The sequence below is a fragment of the Pan paniscus genome, chromosome 2 (genome assembly GCF_029289425.2).
Source record: "Pan paniscus chromosome 2, NHGRI_mPanPan1-v2.0_pri, whole genome shotgun sequence".
In the NCBI taxonomy this organism is placed as follows: domain Eukaryota; kingdom Metazoa; phylum Chordata; class Mammalia; order Primates; family Hominidae; genus Pan; species Pan paniscus.
The window spans coordinates 167,991,463-168,013,021 of NC_085926.1; the positions used below are offsets into that span (position 1 = coordinate 167,991,463).

General features: G+C 36.3%; 1 protein-coding gene across 8 annotated transcripts in view; it reads right to left on the minus strand.

Annotated features, from left to right (window-relative positions):
- Nucleotides 1-21,559, minus strand: part of PHC3 (polyhomeotic homolog 3) — a 94,241-nt gene that overhangs the window by 10,537 nt on the left and 62,145 nt on the right. For 5 of the 8 annotated variants that reach the window (XM_055110671.2, XM_008957299.5, XM_003831920.5 and 2 more), the window contains 5 exons: nucleotides 19,470-19,720; nucleotides 15,277-15,436; nucleotides 8,758-8,872; nucleotides 4,645-4,777; nucleotides 4,322-4,553 (listed from right to left, as the gene is read on the minus strand). In XM_055110671.2, coding sequence (XP_054966646.1) covers nucleotides 4,322-4,553; nucleotides 4,645-4,777; nucleotides 8,758-8,872; nucleotides 15,277-15,436; nucleotides 19,470-19,720 — 891 coding nt within the window. Of the gene's footprint in view, nucleotides 1-4,020; nucleotides 4,149-4,321; nucleotides 4,554-4,644; nucleotides 4,778-8,757; nucleotides 8,873-15,276; nucleotides 15,437-19,469; nucleotides 19,721-21,559 lie in introns of those variants that run through there. The other 3 variants (XR_004670829.3, XM_063602593.1, XM_055110672.2) reach the window with 3 other exon arrangements.

Consider the following 21,559-nt stretch of genomic DNA (forward strand, 5'->3'; position numbering starts at 1 on the left):
TAGCAGGTAACAATGCTAGTATCTACCAGAAACTCAAATGTTTTTACTGTCTACCAAATTTTCACATCCAAATTACTCAATAAACTTACCCATTAAGGGTAAAGAAACCAATAGGAAAGGTAATCAATTAAGTAGCTGAGACGAGAGAATATAAAAATATGGAAGCTTTCTTGAGAGACAGTAAAATTTTAAGATGAATTTAAGAATACACATAAAAACTGACAGCTTAAGTTTTTCTATTTTATTCAAATCAGCATTCTAAGGGAAAACACAAAAAGATAATGAAAAATGAAAATAGTTACATTACACTTTTGGATGCCACAATTTTGCTAGTTCAATTATCCTTTCTACTTGCAAATATATCATCCTCTTGTTTATGTAAGATTATGATGTCTTACAACCCCAGCACAAAGCACAAAGCATTATAGGTACTGAATACATAATATTTGTCAATAAGGACTGAATTAGTGAATACACAATAAACAAAAATATAATCTCCTATAGAAGAGCTATCTGTAAGAGTAATACAAACATTTTTTCCTGTGTACAGCTGTGTCCATTTTTTCTCTTGCTTATTTCTTTTCTCATGTCCTCTGTTACTTGTATCTTTACTGTTTCCTATATAACAACTAGCTTTTCAATTTCTATTTTAATAATTTCTCAGACTTTGAAAAATTGACATTTCAATACCCTCTATGAAATTATTATGCTTTTGCACATTTATCTTATAAAAGAAACTATAGTTGAAATGGGATTACTCACCATAGAAAAGCCCCTTTTCTTTTCCCAGAGGTAGCTCTCAACAAAACTGGGCAGACAAAACTGACTAATCTTGCATCTAGTTGTGACTTCATCCTTCTTTTTATGAAAGAACTAATGTTCTTCTCTCTTCAGTCTTACTTACAAGAACACAGGAAAGAAAAGAAGAGAGAGAAAGATAGGGTGGGACTTACTTAGATTCAGAAAACAAGAGCAATGAGAAGTAATGAGAACTATAAGAGCTACATTTGGGAACAGAAACAAGGAGTTCTCCATGAGGAAAATATGTAGCACATTCCTGTTCCTCTGTATTGTGAGATTCCTCTTGTAGGTGAACAGTAAATGTATTAGCAAAATAATAAAGAACAAAAAGTGTTTTGGGAATTAGCACGATCAAATAGGAATGCATTTTAGATCACAACTTTCTTAAGCTAACCACAAAAAAAGTGTAGTTACATCAGTATAGAAATTTTTTAAAAAGTGACTTAGAAAAATTGGAAGCAAGTATGCTTCCAGAAACTCATTACAGAAAAATATATTTTAAAAACAATTTTAAGTGCTCAAGGTATACTGAGATAAAGTTCTGAGTTTCTGACATTAACATCTACTTTGGTAAAATGCCTGGATCCCGGGGATGTGTACAAAACATACACCAACTGACACAGCCAGTCAGCTGAGCTAGCTTCACCTCACCAGAAGCAAGTGTAGTGCAGCTCTCAGCACAGGCAAGGACCTCTGCACATGGGTCCCAACTGATCTTTCAAGTGTCTGGCATCACTTCTCCAACTAAACTCAAAATAAAACACCCTGCACAAAAATTGACCACAGTAAGGTTGGTGAAAAGGTATCACCTGCCACTCAATACTACAGAATAAACAAGTCCCAATACTGATATTACAAAAACCAGTAAATAGTCATGTTTTAAAAAATGATTCCTAGTTTATATGCCTACAGAAAAATCAAATCTACTGTGGATTCACCCTTCAATAGAGGACAAGCTGATCTCTGCAAAAGGCAGTTCACCATAGCAAGGAAAGGTTAAAGAAGATAACCCGCAGTAAATTGAAAATAAGAATTATTCCTGTAGATAACTTTTTAATGCAGAGAAAATTAGAAGGCGGTAATTTTTCATTCTGTTAACAGCTCTGAGATTCTGGTCTACTGCATACAAGCTCTAACATAGTCTGAACAGGATGGTTAACAAGATGATATACAAAGAGAAGAGAAAACTGGAGGAGTAAATATAAATGCCCTGGTTAAAGAGGGAAGAAAGCCTATCTCAACTGGAAAGAAACAAAATACAAAAGAGATTACAAAATTTACAAGCTTGTTCATCCTATGAGAAAAGCTTGGGAGTAGACTACTCAGGGAAAACAAACAGCGCTTAATGAGAGCTAAAAGAAGCTCAAAACGAAATTTACAAAGTCCAGAGAAGCAGAAAGAAATGAACATTAAGGCATCTTCTGGCATGAGATTACCTTAAACTATAGGCACTATGCAGAGAAAACTGTGAGAAAGGTGATACAACTAATCACACAAATAAGCTTATTATTTGGCCTGTCAAAGCAGTTTGGAAACACTCCCATTTCATAAGTAAAGAAAAGAGTCATATTAACCAGACTCTAAAATAGTAGTAAGCAATTCTAAATTATATAATAGCTGTGTCCTTTTTATGATATATAATGTTTTCTAAATACCTGGCAACAAAATTAAGTGTCTAGATGAACTCCATAAGACAAGCATTTTAAGTTATGAGGAATATTAAGTTTTATGTTTTTTTAACTCAAATGAAGCAAGAATGAGGCAAAGGAATTTGCCTTTGTTCTGGTAAAGTAGCCACATGGCAAAGGATGCTGGGGAAAATTAGCCTAAATAAAAAAAGAAGTGAAAGAAGAATCAGCAGTATCCCTATTTGTTAATTATTTGGGCAACTACTTTCCTCAGGATATAAACCAACTCTCTTCTGCAAAGGAAAAGAAAAATTTCCCCCAGTGAAAAATCAGGCTCACAAACAGATCATGTGCCCTACCTGGAAGAGTGACACTACTTCTGAAGATGACAGAATCAAAGCCCAGCCCCAGGTATCCACACAGACTCCAAAGTTAATTCTCAAGATAGCTATACTGGTCTAAAAACTAAAATTGGTTTCATTAGATACTAAAACCACAACCAATGAAGACCCACTGTCTTCTAAATACACCCAGTTTAAAACAGATTCTAAATCCACATGGTCAGCAATTAACTCACACCTAAGTTTTCGTGGGCACATGCACATGTTTAAAAATCTTCCCATGAAGTATCTCCACTTTAAACAATTCCATCTTTCTTTAAAAGTGGCCATATTTTTTTAAAACTTAGCATTTCTAAAACAAGCTATTGATAAACTAATTTAACAAAATCTCACAGAATTCTGTATATGAGGTAAAGTGGGTGACGGATTCTTTACAACTATCATTCCTAAATATATTTTCTTGTATAGCATGTTAGCTCTAAGTATGCTTCCAAGACTTTAGTTGCCATCAGAGAAAGACTAATTAGCAACAACAGCTGATTAATTAGCTTATTAAACTGTAAAAAGTTAGTAGACAAGTTCAAATAGGATGTATTCTTCTAGAAAGCTTGTATCAAGAGAAATGATATGATTCGCAATAAAACCAAAAGGAAATAAATTTTTTGTTTTAGTCTCCTCATTTTCCATATGCATAAGGTCAAAGTGAATGACAAGATTTACTGATATAAAAATATATATATACACATATATTTATAGTCTTAACATATATAACTAGTGTGGGTCTCATCATGAGCAAAGGTGCAGCTGTCTTCAGTAGCCAGCCCCTTGGAGAAGGTGGATATAAAAGATTATTGTTGTTTTAAGGAAAAAAGATAGAGACTTAAGGTGATGGAAAGAGTATCAAAATGAGAGAACAGGAAAACATAAATAAGAAAGTTACCCTCAATATTAGAATGAATATAATTGAATTTCAGCTCTCTATTTGAAAAATAAAATTTCAGAAAGGCTCTTGATGTTTATTTATTGAAAAGAATCAAAGAATGTACCTTCTTTTAAAAGGACTAGCTTGATTTTTTCAAAGAAACCAAATTTTTACATTTTAAAAGGTTTTGATTAGCTTTCAAAAATGTAAAAAAAAAAGTCTCTCTTACTTCATTTTTTAAAAGGTTAAATTAGGAAATAAGGAGGAATAGAATAGAAAAATAGAAGAGCAGAAAGGAAGAAGTGTCTGATTCAATCTCTCTACTGACCTCTCGAGAGAAATCAGACTGAAGAGAAGAAAGCACCTTTAATATCTTCACCGGCTGAGGTGTCACAGCAGAAGCAGGACTAGTCAGTTTTTATCGACTTGGGGGGTATGAGAAAATACCCAGTAGTGCTGAGGGAATAAGCAAGAGGAAACAGATCATATTTCAATAACAAATGTCATTTTATTTATACATATACACAGTACTTCTCTAGCCCTTTTGTGCAAAAGGTGTGGATGTATCTAACATTGCTGTGTGTGAATGCACAAGAAAAATATTAAGGCCAAAGTGATGAATTACATACCAGGCAAAGAATGGATGAAGGCCCAGACATCATCAACTGTCCATATAGATGGCTCTGTTTGTGCAACTGGTAGCAAGTCACTGTTCTCAGGCATTTTCCGAATTCTCACATCCCGAAGCTCACGTTCTCTTTCCCGCTCGCTCTGCCTGCGCAGACGAGTTGTCATAGCAGATGGCACAGAATCTTCATGAGAAGCCAAGTCTTCTTCTGCAGATGGATAAGTAATTGGAAGCTGGAAAATGTAGTACAAGCAAAATACAGCATTGCACTTTCCTTGCATTTCTGAAAAGGGTATTTTACATTGAAGCGAGGTTTATACAGACCTGCCTAAGGATATGTTCTCTCGCTGCCCCATCAGGGCCACTTGGACGACGGCCACGATGCCCAAGACTTTGATTATCAGGCTTACGATTCCAACGACTAAGTGCAAATTTTTTAGAACAGCTAACATTGTACCTAAGAAATTCAAGGAAGAAAAAATATTTAATGATATATGGGACAATCCATTTAGTATTTAATTGTGACTTTAAAGTGCAACTGTGAATCAGTAAGTACCATAATACATCATTAATGAATGTAAGACCTCATAAAGTAACTACACTGTTCAATGGATTTACTTATGCTAAAGGTCAAAAAACGGGCTCTGTGTATATCATAATATATCTCTCAATATAATACTGGACATCTATAACAAGGTATTGTATTTTTTCCTGATTACAGCATGACAGTGGGAAACTGCCTGCAAAATACAGAGGATAACCAATTTTCATAGCAGTAAAAAAAATGGAAGGTTCCGAAAGAAAAAGAAGTTATGTAGTATCTAAATGTTTATTCAATCTGATTTTTCTAAGTAATAACTTCCAAAGAGACATTAATTTTTAAAAGTTTAATATACTAAGGAGAGGATCTCAAGCAGCTAACAAAAGATTTTTCAAATATTATTAAAATCAAAGAATGAAAATGTAAAGTGGAGATTTTAAAGTTACACAAGGAATTCATTGCTCTCACTATTCAGAAAATTTAGAAGTATATAACTCTTTAATGAAAGATTTTCTTTTATCACAATAGACTGCCTAGTATTTTTGAACACAGACCTTTATAAGACATGATGGGCCGGGCGCGGTGGCTCACGCCTGTAATCCCAGCACTTTGGGAGGCCGAGGCGGGCGGATCACGAGGTCAGGAGATCGAGACCATCCTGGCTAACACAATGAAACCCCGTCTCTAATAAAAATACAAAAAATTAGCCGGGCGTGGTAGCGGGCGCCTGTAGTCCCAGCTACTCGGGAGGCTGAGGCAGGAGAATGGCGTGAACCCGGGAGGCGGAGCTTGCAGTGAGCCGAGATCGCGCCACTGCACTCCAGCCTGGGTGACAGAGCGAGACTCCGTCTCAAAAAAAAAAAAAAAAAAAAAAAGACATGATGACAGCTTAAAAGAATCCTATGTCTTTTAATGGATCCTAAAGCCTTGGAACCAGGACTGGCAAACTTTTTCTACAAAGGACTAGATGGTAAATATTTTAAGTTTCATGGGCCATATAAGTTTCTGTCACAACTACCCACCTCTGCCATTGTAGTGTGAAAGCAGCCATTGAAAATATTGAGCCAGGCACAGTGGCTCACACCTGTAATCCCAGCACTTTGGGAGGCCAAGGTGGGTGGATTACTTAAGCTCCAGAGTTCAAGACCAGTAAATGGCAAGACCAGTTCAAGGCCAACACAGTGAAAACCCGTCTCTACCCAAAATACAAAAACTAGCCAGGTGTGCTGGCACACACCTGTAGTCCCAGCTACTTAGAAGGCTAAGGTAGGGTGGATGGCTTGAGCCCAGGAGGCCAAGGTTGTAGTGAGCTGTGATAGCGCCACTGCACTCCAGCACAGGTGACAGAGCCAGACCCTGACTCAAAACAATAAAAATAAAAAAATAAAAAATAAATAGAAAATATTGAATAAGCATGGTTGTGTTCTAGTAAAATTTTCAGTAACAATAACAGTAAAATTTGAATACATATATGAAACGCCTTGGTAACTTATTTTCAAAAATCTGTTTGGTAGAGATGGGGGTCTCACTATGTTGCCCAGGTTGGTCTCAAATTCCTGGGCTCAAGCAATCTTCCCACCTCAGCCTCCCAAAGTGCTGGGATTACAAGCATGTGCCACCACACCTACCCTTCAAAATTCCTTTGCTCCAAGAAAGTTACAAGAATAAATCCCAATTAACTTTGCTATTGCTAACTATTCTAGAGCCAGTATGCTGACACCAAAACAAATTCTCCTCACCTACATTTTATAAAGATATCAAGAGGTGGAAATAAAAAGTACTATGATAATGAATATGCTATTTTTCCCATAAAAATATAAGTATCTTGATAGCCAATTCATTTTACCCTAAAACAATTCAAGATCCTGCTGTGTTCATAATGTGCTCATTTGTGGGCTCAGCAATGTAGGTTTCTGATTTCCATTTATATCAACTGATAAAACTTCTTTATCCGTTAAGAAAAGAATAGAAAAGAGAGGCTAGCTTTATACTTGATATTTTGTCCCTAAATATTTAGCTTTCCAAGACAGCTAAGCAGACATGTAAATGGCAATGGTTCTTCCCTGACCTAATCTACCCTCTCTCATCCACATTTCCCTGTTAGGGCCCCTACCCTGCTAAAGAGGTTCATCGAAAGGATACTAATGTGACAGCTCAGCAATCATCTCTGAGAGAAGATTGATGGCAGCATTAAGTGTTCTCAAATATTTTTAAATAGTCAAGAAGTTTAAAATATTCTGAAAGGGAGTCCTTTCCCCAAATTTTTAGAGTTTTTAAATCACTTAGAATCAGATAACCATTGTTCTTTCTTGTGGTATATGCAAACTAGAAAACTCAAGTTAAAACATGAGTTACATAATTTGATTATTGATTTATCAGTAACATCAAAGCATATTTGAAAAACAGATTGACAACCAAAACAATGAACCCAATTTTGGAGGAAAACACTTCTATTATTTAACTTAAGTTTTACTAAGTATATTTTTGAAATAACCTATACAAAATAAAATATTCAAGTAAGAAATTCCCTAGATGTATGCAATTATATTAATTTTTTTCATGAGGTTAAGGTTATTTATTTTTTATGGATGCATAATAGATGTACATAGTTTTAGGGTATGTGTGATAATTTAATACATTCATATAATCTGTAACGATCAAATCAGTGTACTTGGGATATCCACATTTTAAACATTTGTCTTTTCTTCATGCTAGAACCATTCCAATTCTCTTCTACCTATTTTGAAATACAGTACAAGCTATAGTCATCCTACCGAAGATCTTAAATCCTTTGAGAGAATAATTACCTTTTTGAACAGAGAACCAATTTCAAAATAGTGTGCACACACTTCAACTTTAGTGGTAAGTATCTGTATTACTAGGATTTATTACTGGAATTAGGGTGGGGTTCTTTTTTAACATAAACCAAACTTGGGAATTATACGATTAATGAAGAGACTAAACATTTATTTTGTTATTAATACTATTTATCAGCCAGGCGTGGTGGCTCACACATGTAATCCCAGCACTTTGGGAGGCCAAGGCGGGCAGATCACCTGAGGTCAGGAGTTTGAGACCAGCCTGGCGAACATGGTGAAACCCCATCTCTACTAAAAATACAAAAATTAGCTGGGCATGGTGGCAGGTGCCTGTAATCCCAGCTACTCAGGAGGCTGAGGCAGGAGAATCTCTTGAAACTGGGTGGTGGAGGTTGCAGTGAGCCAAGACGGCACCACTGTACTCCAGCCTGGGCGATAGAGTAAGACTCTATATCCAAAAACAAACAAACGAACAAACAAAAAAATACTACTTATCTGTAATAATGACTATTGAAAATACTAATTCAGAAAAGACAAGTATTTTGCTGTCTGATAATGTTAACAGTGTGGGGAATTTATACTACAGCTGTCCCATAAGAAATCTAAAATAAATAGGATATGATTCAAACAAATGAAAACATTTTAAAACAACACAAAGTAAATCAAAGTATTTCAATAATGATAAAACAGCTGATAAAACAAATACTGTTTTTGATACTTTAAGGACTAGTATTATATAATCATGATGAAATCGTGATGACTTCATTGAAGGGATTCTCCTAAATATATTCTTACCATCAGGAGATTACTACTTTAATATTAGATTATACTGTACAATTGATTTTAAGTATTATGGATATGTAATTTTCGCAAAGCAAAATCTAATAACTAAATACTAGGTGGCTCCAGATACTGCCTATTTGTATTATTCTTCCATATAATAATATCTAGGTTTCTTCTATAATATTACATATTAAAATATCTATAGTTATCCTTGGTAAGCTATTCAAGGGTTTTTTGGTTTAGTTGCAATGGCTATTTATCTGTCCTTTGGGAAATTCAAGAGCACAGAAATACCTTTTGGCACATGACATAGTGCAGAATCGTTTTGACCGCAAAAATTCATTAGCATATCCCATTTTCCCACAGAATTCACACTTGAGCAACTCACTGTCCATTTCTTCTAATGTCTCTAAAAAAGAAAGAAACAAAGGAAAAAAAGGTTCCAAAAATTTAATTATGCAAATTTTCTTTAAGTCTATACTTTGGTTGGATACTGCTAGCAAACCAATGGCCCTTTAACTTTTCAATCCACAGCCACTCTGGCAGGGCAAAAGCCTTCAAAACACAACCACTGCTACTAATTCCCTCTTGCTTCTGCATAAAAATTACAAGGAGTTTCTTTCTATATAAATAAGCACAACATTTTAAAAGGTTCATCTTGCTTACAATCCATCTAAAATGTAAAAAAAAAATTTATAAACACTGGGAGAGAAATGAAGATGAATAACATAGGCATTATCCTCCAGGAGGAACACTTTCAAAAAGCTGAGGATGGGATATGAATTTTGATAAATTGCACTGTGGAGATACATAGCAGGAAACTCTTAATTCTAACTGGAGCGAATAAAGATGGCTTCAAAAAGGTGAAATTTTGATACATCTGATTTTACAGGAGCATGCAAAATAATTAACTCTCTCGAAGATCTGCAGTATATGATAAAATATATAAAAATGCATATATCAGGAGGCTGAGGCAGAAGAATCGTTTGAGACAAGGAGTTTGAGACCAGTGTGGGCAGCATAGCAAGACCCCATCTCATTCATACATATATATACATACATAAAATTCTTTAAAAAGATGCATATATCCAATTATAAAACAGTTCCTTTTAGTTATATTGCATTAAAATAAAAACTAGGCTTAAAAATCACAGTTTCATAATTCCCAACCACTGATGCTTTTTTTCATCATGCTTTTCTTCAACTTAATGGGTGCTCCCTACTAAGTTAGAATGTCCTTCTTCCACCCTACATATGTAACTATCTTCAGGCAGTAACACAAAGCGCAAAGAACCTTCCATGCTAAATCCCCGGGTACTCGGCAGGAGTCACCCATAAGCAAACAACTAAATCTTCATGACCCACAATTTTCTCATCTGTAAAATGGGGTTTATAATACATTTCCCAAAGAATTGAAGTGGCAATTATATGTGTTCCCAAAAGGTAGTAGGCATTAAAAGTGATAGTTCCATTTCCTATTTTCCACATAAGAACTAAAAGGGTAGTATGACATGTAATAGCGCTCAAGAAATACTTTGGTAAAACTTGTTAAATTCTTAAATCAACCACATTTTGCCATTTTCTTGCATCATCATAATTCCTCTGCCAAGTCATATAAAAAAAAGCAACAAAAGCATTTTACTGAAAAGCATTTTACTAACTAAAGCTTTTAGCTGTGAACTCCATATGTGTGCTCTTTCTATGTTACTCATTTAATAAAGACTAAGATAAATACAAGGACTCAGAAATGTAGACATGGGTGGCATGTACTCAGTGAGCTCAGGTACTCACATTATCCCAGTTTTACTGGGGAAGCAGATGGCAAAGTGCTAAATTAAGTGAAGTAGCAAGAACTACTAAAAAAACAAACTGTGAATTAATATTTGACATTGGTGGGGCATCCAAATACATTATCCTGAACAATGAAATCATGAACTGACAAGTGACCAGTTTAAGGAAATTCTCAGGACTACCTTCATAAGCAAAAGTCATCAATTTAGTAGCAATGAGGAAGAAACAGTCTCAAAACAAGTAAATTAAAAATTGCCCCTTCCAATGACCTTCCAACGGCCCAGTCAGGAGATCCACCAACACATTCCTGAGACCTGAAAACATAATTCCTAGAAGTACTGTTTTTATTTTGTCATGCTTATAATCTGATCTTACTATAATCTGATCTGACTGAGAAGCCTATAGGGAGACAGAACTTCTCACTCAACCACCACTGCCATTAGTTCCAGCCCTGAAAGAGTCCATTCCTCAGGGTTATTCCAGGAACAGGATATGCTAAAAGCTTTGTTTCAAAGATCTTTTGTTAATTAACATAGCAATGTGCAACACCTGATAATAAGTCAGAATACCTTATGAAGGAGAAGGAAATGTTTTTGTTGGTGAGAGAGAGGAAATACCAAACAGAAATGGTTTACAGTTAACCGAACAAAAATAAGATTATCAGTTTAATTTCTCATAAAGAAGTGAGGGACATTAACAGATTCAAAAATTCTTGTTCTAATGTTCAGTCAGATTTTTAACAAATTTGGTAATATTACCAAGGTCACTCTTTTACATTTATGAATTAGAAAACTGCCAAAACACTTTTTTAAAACTGCTGATTTAGCTAATAAAAATGGGATTCTATGGCAGAGACAGCTGGTAATTCTCCAGCGTCCACTCTTTGCTTTTCTCCCACAGTAACAAAACCCTACGAACATGGCCACCCAGATTAAAAACAAGTTTCTGCCCTAGGTGTGGCTGATTTGTAACCAATGGCATATGACTGTAAATGCTCACAAATTCCAGATGGTGCTCTTTCCCCCATCTCATTGGTTAGAATGTGATCATGAAGATCAGCCATCTTGGAAAAAAAAGCAACATTCTACGGATGACAGAGACATAAGACCCTGGAGCTTGAGTGCCCAATACTAAGGAACTACCACATAAGCCCTGGACTGATCTTTGGGTTATGTCAGAGAAAATTAAATTCCTATCTTCTTTAATCAAATATTATTCTGGATCTCTATTGAAGTGGCCAAACCTGCTTCCTAATCTAGATCCCCCATTTTCTGGCATGAGGGGAAGTTATTTTTTATTTCCCCCAAAGACCTGAAATCACATGAGGACAGCAGCAAAAAGTGGCAATGAGATGGAAATCATAATCAGTGTGAAGATATACGAAGGAAGACCATAAGCTACTTTGATGAATCACAATCTACTGGTTGGAGACTCTCATTATAGAACCAGTCTAAAGAGAACCACAGTTTATCCTTTATATGCTTACCAGAGGTTTTTTATGTTGAAACTATGTATACTACTAAAACCAAAGCCACTAAATAAGTGACCTCACCATTTTACACTATAGTACTTCCTATAAACACTGAAGTACATAGTAACAGAAACATGAAAATTATAAAATTACCTTGGGAAATTAAACTAGAAAGTATTTAAAATTTTAGCACATTTTATATAAACATTTCTCCCCTATGAAATACATTATCTCTACATCTTCCTTTCCTTACTCTGATATCATATCCTGCTGATATGATAACATCAGTCCTTTCCTTTGAGAACATCAGTCCTTTCCTTCCTCTTCCTGCCATGACTACAGGTGTCAATTACATGCAAAACTTATACATACATCCTATAGACGGCCATCAAAGTCTCCAAAAACACTCTTTTATTCGTATCACCTTCCTAAAAATCTTCAGTACTATCCACCCACCTTCAAACCATCCACCTAACTTCAAACTTGCTTGTCTAATATCCAAGGTTCTCCAGAAACTCACTCTGCCAGTCATACTTCCCACTACCCCTCTAATCCAACCCTCTACTCTTCACTGCCCTCTCTCGAAGTTACCTAGCACTTACACATTCTTAGTGCATTTACTCTTAGTGTTCTAATCTGAAATGTTCTTGCTGTTTATCCTAAATCTATGCATTAAATCCACGACCCACTTCAAATCTCATTTTTATAGGAAACCCACCAAACTAGGAATAATCTTAGCCACTTTTAAAGTTCTAAATTCTGTCTATATAATTCAGTGTGAATATACCATCTGTAGCTCCTTCGTTACCTTTCTGTATGGAGATTCCCTAGATTCCTAGTTCCAAACTACATTAAAAGCTGCTGGAGGGAAAGCGGATTGTATTTTACTTCTTTATGTATGTAAATAATATATACATACATAACCTCTCATGTTCTAGAATAGTCTAACATATACTATATGTCCATTATATTATAAACTGAGGATCACACTATATGTTGTAAAGTTTCCTAAGCAGATTTCCATGTTCTTCCTATTGTGTACACAGGGGGACACATTATAAATACTTTTTAGCCTAGAACTTTCATTTATATACATATTGTAGATATAGGCCAAGAAAAAAAGAATACCTGCACATTCTTTGTTACTTTTCACTTCACATGAGAATGCTCTCAGATAAACAGTATGTGCAATTAAAAGACAGTATTTGAGAATTAAAGGAAATGAAATTCACAAAAACAAAAGGCACAATACAGACCTTATTTGGAACCTGATTTAACTAAATAACTATAAAATGACTTTTAAAAATTAGGGAAATATGAATATTGGCCAGGTATTATATAACACCAAAGAATTATTATTTTGTTATGTGTGATATGGCATTATAAGGAAATGTGTATTATTTTGAGAGAGACACACTGATGTATGTACCGGTGACTACGATTTTCTTTAAAACAAGAAGGAAGGAAGGAAGGAAGGGAGGGAGGGAGGGAGGGAGGGAGGGAGGGAGGGAAAGGAAAGGAAAGGGAAGGAAGGAAAAAGAAAGAAAGAAAGAGAGAGAGAGAAAGAAAGAGGAAGGAAGGAAGGAAAGAAGGAAGGAAGGAAGGAGAAAGAAAGGAAAGAGAAGAGAGGAGAAGAGAGAAGAAAAAAGAAGGGGGGGTTAGGAATGGAGGAAGGAAAACAAAATGAATGAAGCTAATGTGGCAAAATAATGTTGAAATTGGGTGATAATGTTGAGTCTGGGTGATTGGGGATTTATTATACAATTCTAATGAATGTTTGAAATTTTTCACGGTTAACATTCTTTCAAATTAAAACCAATCAAACTGAACTCAGAATAAGTAGTAAAAATCAAATTTTAAACTAGTATACTCCTTGCTGTTCAAATAAGAAGTAAAACGGTGATTCACATGTTGCAACAGTTTATAAAGAGCTAACAATGTCAGAGATGTCATCCTTTTAAGTTAGAAAATCTGTGGGCAAAGACGGTAACTAGTTTGCTTACCAGCATGCTATTTCGCTTAATTTAGCGAAGTAAAGGCACACAGTATAGGCTCAATAAATATTTGTAAAGTGAATAAATTAATTTTAATGAAATATACTAATACATTGAGGATAATTACTTAGACACAAGTGTTAATTCACTACTACAGGGCCTTGACTATTCTAAATGCTACTGCATTAAATTGAACTCTATCACCTGAAGGGCCATAATCAAAATTAAGAATAGTCTCACGAAGATGCTCCTATAGAACACGGCAATTCAGAATCTCAGCCCAAAAAACAGTAAAAACTTTGCTGCTTTTAAATAGCAAATTCAAGGTATAAAATACCGTTTTCATTTTCATTTTTGTTTGCTTTCCTTCAGTCATTTTGGATACCACTTGGACTTCTATTTACTTTATTTCATTTTTTTTTTGAGACGGAATCTAGCTCTGTCGCCAGGCTGGAGTGCAGTGGCACAATTTCGGCTCACTGCAACTTCCGACTCCCTGGTTCAAGCGATTCTCCTGCCTCAGCCTCCAAAGTAGCTGGGATTACAGGCACACACCACCAGGCCCAGCTAATTTATATATATATATATATATATATATATTTTTTTTTAGTAGAGATGGGGTTTCACCATGTTAGCCAGGATGGTCTTGATCTCTTGACCTTGTGATCCACCCACCTCAGCCTCCCAAAGTGCTGGGATTACAGACATGAGCCACCGCGCCTGGCCTTTTTTTTTTTTTGAGATGGAGTCTTGCTCTGTCACCCAGGCTGGAGCAAAATGGCGCAATCTCAGCTCACTGCAACCTCCGCCTCCAGGGTTCAAGCAATACTCCTGCCTCAGCCTCCCAAGTAGCTGGTATTACAGGTGCATGCCACCACACCTGGCTAATTTTTGTATTTTTAGTAGAGACGGGGTTTCACCATGTTGGTCAGGCTGGTCTCAAACTCCTAACCTCAAGTGATCTGCCTGCCTCGGCCTCCCAAAGTGTTGGGATTACAGGCATGAGTCATCGTGCCTGGCCTTATTTCATTCTTTATTAGAATAAAGTCTATAAAAAAGGAGTTTTCTCGTTGAACAAATGTAACCACCTCTTGAATGAAGAGTATATACTTAATACAATTATAATATCCACCTGATGTCAAACATCAGCATGCAGAAAGTCTGAAACAAAACAACCCAGAAGCTCTAAAATTTTAAGCAAACTCAGTAAAATACTCATTTGTTACTTAAGTCTGCTTTAAAAAAGAAAGAAAATTGATTGTTTTGATACTAAAATTCTGAATGGCCTTCTCTCACATATGATGGAACTTTCCCCACCCACACTCCTTCAAAAGTCAAACTGACATTGAAGAAATTAGCACTAATCTTGCTATTTTAGTTATGTGACCATTGAGAGTCTGATTAGCTTTCCCATTATTTTAGTCAAATGGTGCATTATATGAAAATAAAAGTTGAATACTTCCAGTGAAATTCTGTACAGAATAAAAATCCACATCCTGTTTTAAGCAGTAAAAACCAAAGTTAAATTAAAGGGTATCTTAAGTGAAACCCACAAACCTTCAGCAATCATGTCTTCCATCTCTGTGTCAGATGAATTATCCGCATGTTTTGTATTATTCTGTAGCTCTGGCTGAACACACACTGAATTTATCACCTGATTATCCAAAAGAGGCCGTTTTTTCACAGGCTGTTCTATTAGCAAAGAGGAACGACTCACCTTTAAAAAAGGAGAAATAATAAAATGAAACAATCTCCAAAAAGACATTCAGAAATACTTTGGTTTAAAAAACTCTTAAAATGAAACCTATTTGTGATAATTTACTAGTTCAACTGATCAGATCCATTTAGTAAGTGCCTTATTCCTTGGGAAAAGGTGAGGCAGAGTGGACATGAATGGTTTATTTCTGGTCACCAGCAGTACAGCTGCTTCAAAGTCTCTGTTAAATGGAACCTACTGTCTGAGTTTAGGCAAGGAGTTTTTGAAAAAAAAGTCTTAAAATTCAGCAATTCCTTATCTTCAGAATTAATACTAATCATCCAGTTATCCTGCACTGCAAATATTTTGGTAGCTCAGTCCAACACTGAAAAACAAAGGCAATAACTGTCAGTATATTTAAGAGTTGGGTTTTTTTTTTTTTTTAACTTTAAAAAGTCTACTCAAGGCCAGGCGCGGTGGCTCACGCCTGTAATCCCAGCACTTTGGGAGGCCGAGGCGGGCGGATCACGAGGTCAGGAGATCGAGACCATCCTGGCTAACACGGTGAAACCCCGTCTCTACTAAAAATACAAAAATTAGCCGGGCGTGGTAGCGGGCGCCTGTAGTCCCAGCTACTCGGGAGGCTGAGGCAGGAGAATGGCGTGAACCCGGGAGGCGGAGCTTGCAGTGAGCCGAGATCGCGCCACTGCACTCCAGCCTGGGCGACAGAGCGAGACTCCGTCTCAAAAAAAAAAAAAAAAAAAAAGTCTACTCAATTAAGCAATTCTCTCTCAAGTTCTTTGTGGAGACTAACTTTTTTCCTTTATAAATTTTAGCGTTTTTTCTTTCTTTCTTTTTGAGACACAGTTTTGCTCTTGTTGCAATGGTGCAATCTTGGCTCACCACAACCTCCACCTCCTGGGTTCAAGTGATTCTCCTGTCTCGGCCTCCCAAGTAGCTGGGATTACGGGCACGTGCCACCGCGCCTGGCTAATTTTGTATTTTTAGTAGAGACGGGGTTTCTCCATGTTAGTCAGGCTGATCTCGAACTCCCAACCTCAGGTGATCCACCCACCTCAGCCCCCCGAAGTGCTGGGATTACAGGCGTGAGCCACTGCGCCCGGCCAATTTTAGTGTTTTCCATATGAATGCAAGACAAACAAAAGATCATCAGTAAATGTTGACATGCCAGTATCCTCAACTAATTAAGATTTTTCATGCACAAAGCTTTTTATTTGTAGGGTTAATGATCGAGACAAAATTATTGGATGTATTTTCTGGATAAGAAAACTAAAATTCAAAATGTTTAGGTGATTTGTTTACAAAAACAGAATGAGGACTAGAACTCAAGTCTCCTGAATCCTAGTTTAGCAAATTAATCCACTATAATCACAAAAGAAATGGAAAATCCTCAAATATTAACAAATTAACATCAAAATATTCACTTATATTCAGTATACTTGGTTAACTCAGGAATACTACCTATTTTAGAAGTATTTTCAACAAAAACAACTCAAATCAAATATATTCATTGATTCACTGGTGAGCCCTCAGCTAATTTAAAAAACAGAATGACTAGAACATCTTATTCCTCAAGAATGCTGGTTAAGTCTCCAATATCTGCCACATTAGGGGAACAACAGCTTATTGGACAGAAACTTCTACATTTAACTTTAGAGTATAATTACTCACAAACTTTTTAAACATTTTGTTCATTTGAGTTAGATATTTAATATGCCTCAAGTGAAATTAAAATTTACAAAAGTTATTGCTTAAAGAAAAACTCACATTCAATGCTAAGGGCATACATTCTCATGGATGAATAAATTTAAATCATTTTCCCAAAAAATAATTCAGCAATACGTATCAAGAGTCTTATGGATATCTATGTAATATGACATAATAACTCTATTTCTAGGAATTCATACTAAGAAACATTTAAAATGTGTATGATTTATATATATAGATATTCCTTTCAGAACTATTTGAACAGTGAAAAAATGGAAACCTAATGTCCAACAATAATGGAAAGATTACATAAATTATGGATGTTCATAAAGTGAAATATTATGTAACCTTTCAAAATGTTTCCAATACTATTAATAATGAGAAAATACTCAAATTTCCTCAGTGAAAGGAGAACTGTATGTACAATAATCTTGATTATATGTATGTATATATAACATATATACATTATATATATACACAAACACATATACACTAATACCACAGTATGTATATGTACATATATACCACAATACATATGTACATATATACCACAATACATATGTATACACATATACATACTGTGGTATTAATGTGTACTGTGGTATATATATACATAAACATACTGTGGTATTAATGGGGATCATTTGCCCTGTACATTTCCCAAATCTTCCATTTAGAACATGTATTAGTTTTATAATGTGAAAAATAAAAGTTATGGCTCTCACTAGTGATAACAGATAATAATGGCTATGGCCATGAAGTGCCAGGTACCATACAGAATAATTTATGCACATTTAGTTCTCTCGACAACCCTAAGAGCAAAGCACCGTCTCCACCTGACAAATAAGCAAAATAAAGATCAGAAAGTTTGAATGACTTGACAAAGGTTACCCAGTCAGTATGGAGCAGACGGGGAAAAAAGACTGTTCCTCCATCCACTGTATGAGAATTGTTATAGGAAATCCAAGTTACACACACACACACACACACACACACACACACACACACACACACGAAACTGAACACAAAAAACATCTATCTATCATAATACAAGATTTTCACCCATGAATCTGAAAATCCAGATGACTCAAAAGGCCTTCAAAAAATTTTTCATATTTTTATATATGCTTGTCTTTGATATATTTTCTAAGGAAAAATGTTTATCTCTAGATATTAGCATACAAATTATGTACAGCTTAGCTTCAAGTTGTTAAGACCTGTAGTGATAGAGCACCTTCATTTTGAGCAGGACATTTTAAAGCATTTGAAAAATATGATTGAAGGCTGAAATTTAGGAATGAGAAAATATATTTGCTAATTACAAACCATCAATTGGGTAGCTTCAGATGTAACTTCAGATGATTTAAAATAATACACTTTATGGCCAGGTGCAGTGGGTCACACCTGTAATCCCAGCACTTTGGGAGGCTGAGGCGGTAGATCACTTGAGGCCAGGAGTTTGAGACCAGCCTGGTCAAGATGGTGAAACCCCCTCTTCGGTACTAAAAATACAAAAATTGGTCAGGCGTGGTGGTGCATGCCTGTAGTCCCAGCTACTGAGGCAGCTAAGGCATGAGCATCACCTGAACCCAGGAGGCAGAGGTTGCAGTGAGCTGAAATAGTGCCACTGCACTCCAGCCTGGGTGACAGAGCAAGACTCTCTCTCAAAAACTCAAATAAATAAATAAAAATAAAAATAGTAGTACACTTCAGCTGTCATTTCAGTTCCCTTAAAAAGAAAAAATAAGCCGAGCGCCATGCCATGGCTCACGCCTGTAATCCCAGCACTTTGGGACCCCAGGAGTTAAAAACCAGCCTGGGAAACACAGCAAGACCTTGTCTCTACAAAAAAAATACAAAAATTAGTGGGGCACGGTGGCGCACACCTGTAGTCTCAGCTACTTAGGTGGCTGAGGTAGAAGAATCAACTGAGCCCCAGGGGTCAAGGTAACAGTGAGCCATGATCGCACCACTGCACTCTAGCCTGGGCAACAGAGCAAGATCCTGTCTAAAAAAAAAAAGAAAGGAAAAATATAAAAGTTGATTTCACTGGATAAACTTCCAACTACCTTTCTCTAAAAATTATAAAAATATGTCCTGAAATTTTTTTCATTTTTTCCCTTAGTTTATGCATCTAAACTTAGCTGGCATAAAATTCTACATAAACATTTGGAAATAAAGGAAGTAGAAAGATAAATGCTAGATTAAAATGGACAACTTTCTTGAAATAAAATCACAAGCTTTTTATTAGAGAACAGTAATATGTAACTTTTAAAATAATGTTATATAAATTACAAACACACACAGAAATATGCTTGCTACTTACAGGAAATGGCTCCAATCCCTCCTGAATCACAAAGCCTTCAATAACATGGGTTAGGATCTGTGGTTTAACAATAGCCTGTGGAGGTTTGTTCTCTATACTGGGAATGCTACTGTGCATAGATGTACTGTTACTCCTTGTGGTGGCAGCTGGAAGTAACAATGGAGGTGGTGGAACAGAAACATGTGAGGGATCTGATGGAGATTTAATTACTGAAGCACTGACTGATGCCACAGCAGGTAATTCCACTTGCTCTGAAAAAAAACAAAAAAAGTCATTTAAAAAATTTTTTAGCATTTTTCCCAAGCAAATGAAAGAGAATTAAGGAATAAATAATAACAACAGTTAATATCTGGTACTTTCAAAAACTGTTCTAAGAACCTTAAGACCTCATTTAATCTGTACAATAATCTTCTAAGGTAGAAGCTACTATTATTTCCACTTTATAGAGGAGGGTAGCTTGCTCAAAGTTATTCAAACCTTTGTTTAACAAATTGGGCCAGGCACAATGGCTCATGCCTGTAATGCCAGCACTTTGGGAGGTCAAGGTGGGTGGATCACCTGAGGAGAAGAGTTCGAGACCATCCTGGCCAACATGGTGAAACCCCATCTCTACTAAAAAAAAAAAAAACAAAATTAGCAGAGCATGGTGGCACATGCCTGTCATCTCAGCTACTTGGGAGGCTGAGACAGGAGAATCGCTTGAGCCCAGGAGGCGGAGGCTGCAGTGAGCCAAGACTGTGCCACTGCACTCCAGCCTGGGCGACAAGAGTGAAACTCTGTCTCAAAAAAAAAGCAAAATTGTTCCCATGAGACATGAAAGTGTTTTAAGATATAAACTTACGAATAATTTATACTAAAATGGTTGCTTGGTTTTGTTTTGATGTTTCTTAATTTTAAGCTATTAAATCCCCTATGTTCCTATTTATATATTCCAAATGGTATATGTGGGGCAGTGGAGTACTTTGAAAGTATGCTTAAATGAAATGGGGTCATGAAATCCACAGAATAAGTACATTTATTTATTTATATGTTTTTTGGAGACCAGGTACATGTCGCTCAAGCTGGAGCCCAACGGTATGATCAAGGCTCACTGCAGCCTCAACCTCCCAGGCTCAGGTGATTCTCCCACCTCAGCCTCTTGAGTAGCTAGGACCACAGGTGCATGCCACCATGCCTGCCTGGAAAATTTTTATTTTTTTGAGACGGAGTCTCGCTCTGTCACCCAGGCTGGAGTACAGTGGCATGATCTCGGCTCACTGCAAGCTCTGACTCCCGGGTTCATGCCATTCTCCTGCCTCAGCCTCCCGAGTAGCTGGGACTACAGGCACCCACCACCATACCTGGCTAATTTTTTGTATTTTTAGTAGAGACGGGGTTTCACTGTGTTAGCCAGCATGGTCTCTATCTCCAGACCTTGTGATCCACCCGCCTCGGCCTGCCAAAGTGCTGGTATTACAGGTGTGAGCCACTCACCATGCCTGGCTGCCTGGATAAATTTTTTTTTAATGATTTTTGTAGAGATGGGGTCTCATTTTGTTGCCCAGCTGGTCTGGAATTCCTAGACTCAAGTGATCCTCCTGCCTCAGCCTCTCAAAGTGCTGGTATAAGCCACCAAGCTGGTCTGGAATTCCTAGACTCAAGTGATCCTCCTGCCTCGCCTCTCGAAGTGCAGGTATAAGCCACCATGCCCAGCCTTCACAGCAGTTATATCCATAAATTAACCTAGTTTCACCAAATAATCCACCAAAATAAACCGTACTGGAAAACCTGTTTAAAGTCACACAAAGTCACACAATCTATAAAAAGCTAAAAAAAAAAAAGAAAAGAAAACCAGCAGAAAATGTTAATGTGCTGATTTCTAGGAACAAATACACAATTGTACAAACATATTATGAAACTAAGGAACTTCACAAAAATCCTATCTCACATACCAAATCTTCATACATACTTCTAGGGGACAAAGGATGAAAGATTTAAAAATTCTGAAGTAGGACTGAAAGGCACTTTTCTATAGAATGGAAAAAATAAATCTATAGAGAACTGAAACCTAAATTAAAATTTTAATGTCCCTTACAGATTTAGAGATAAGA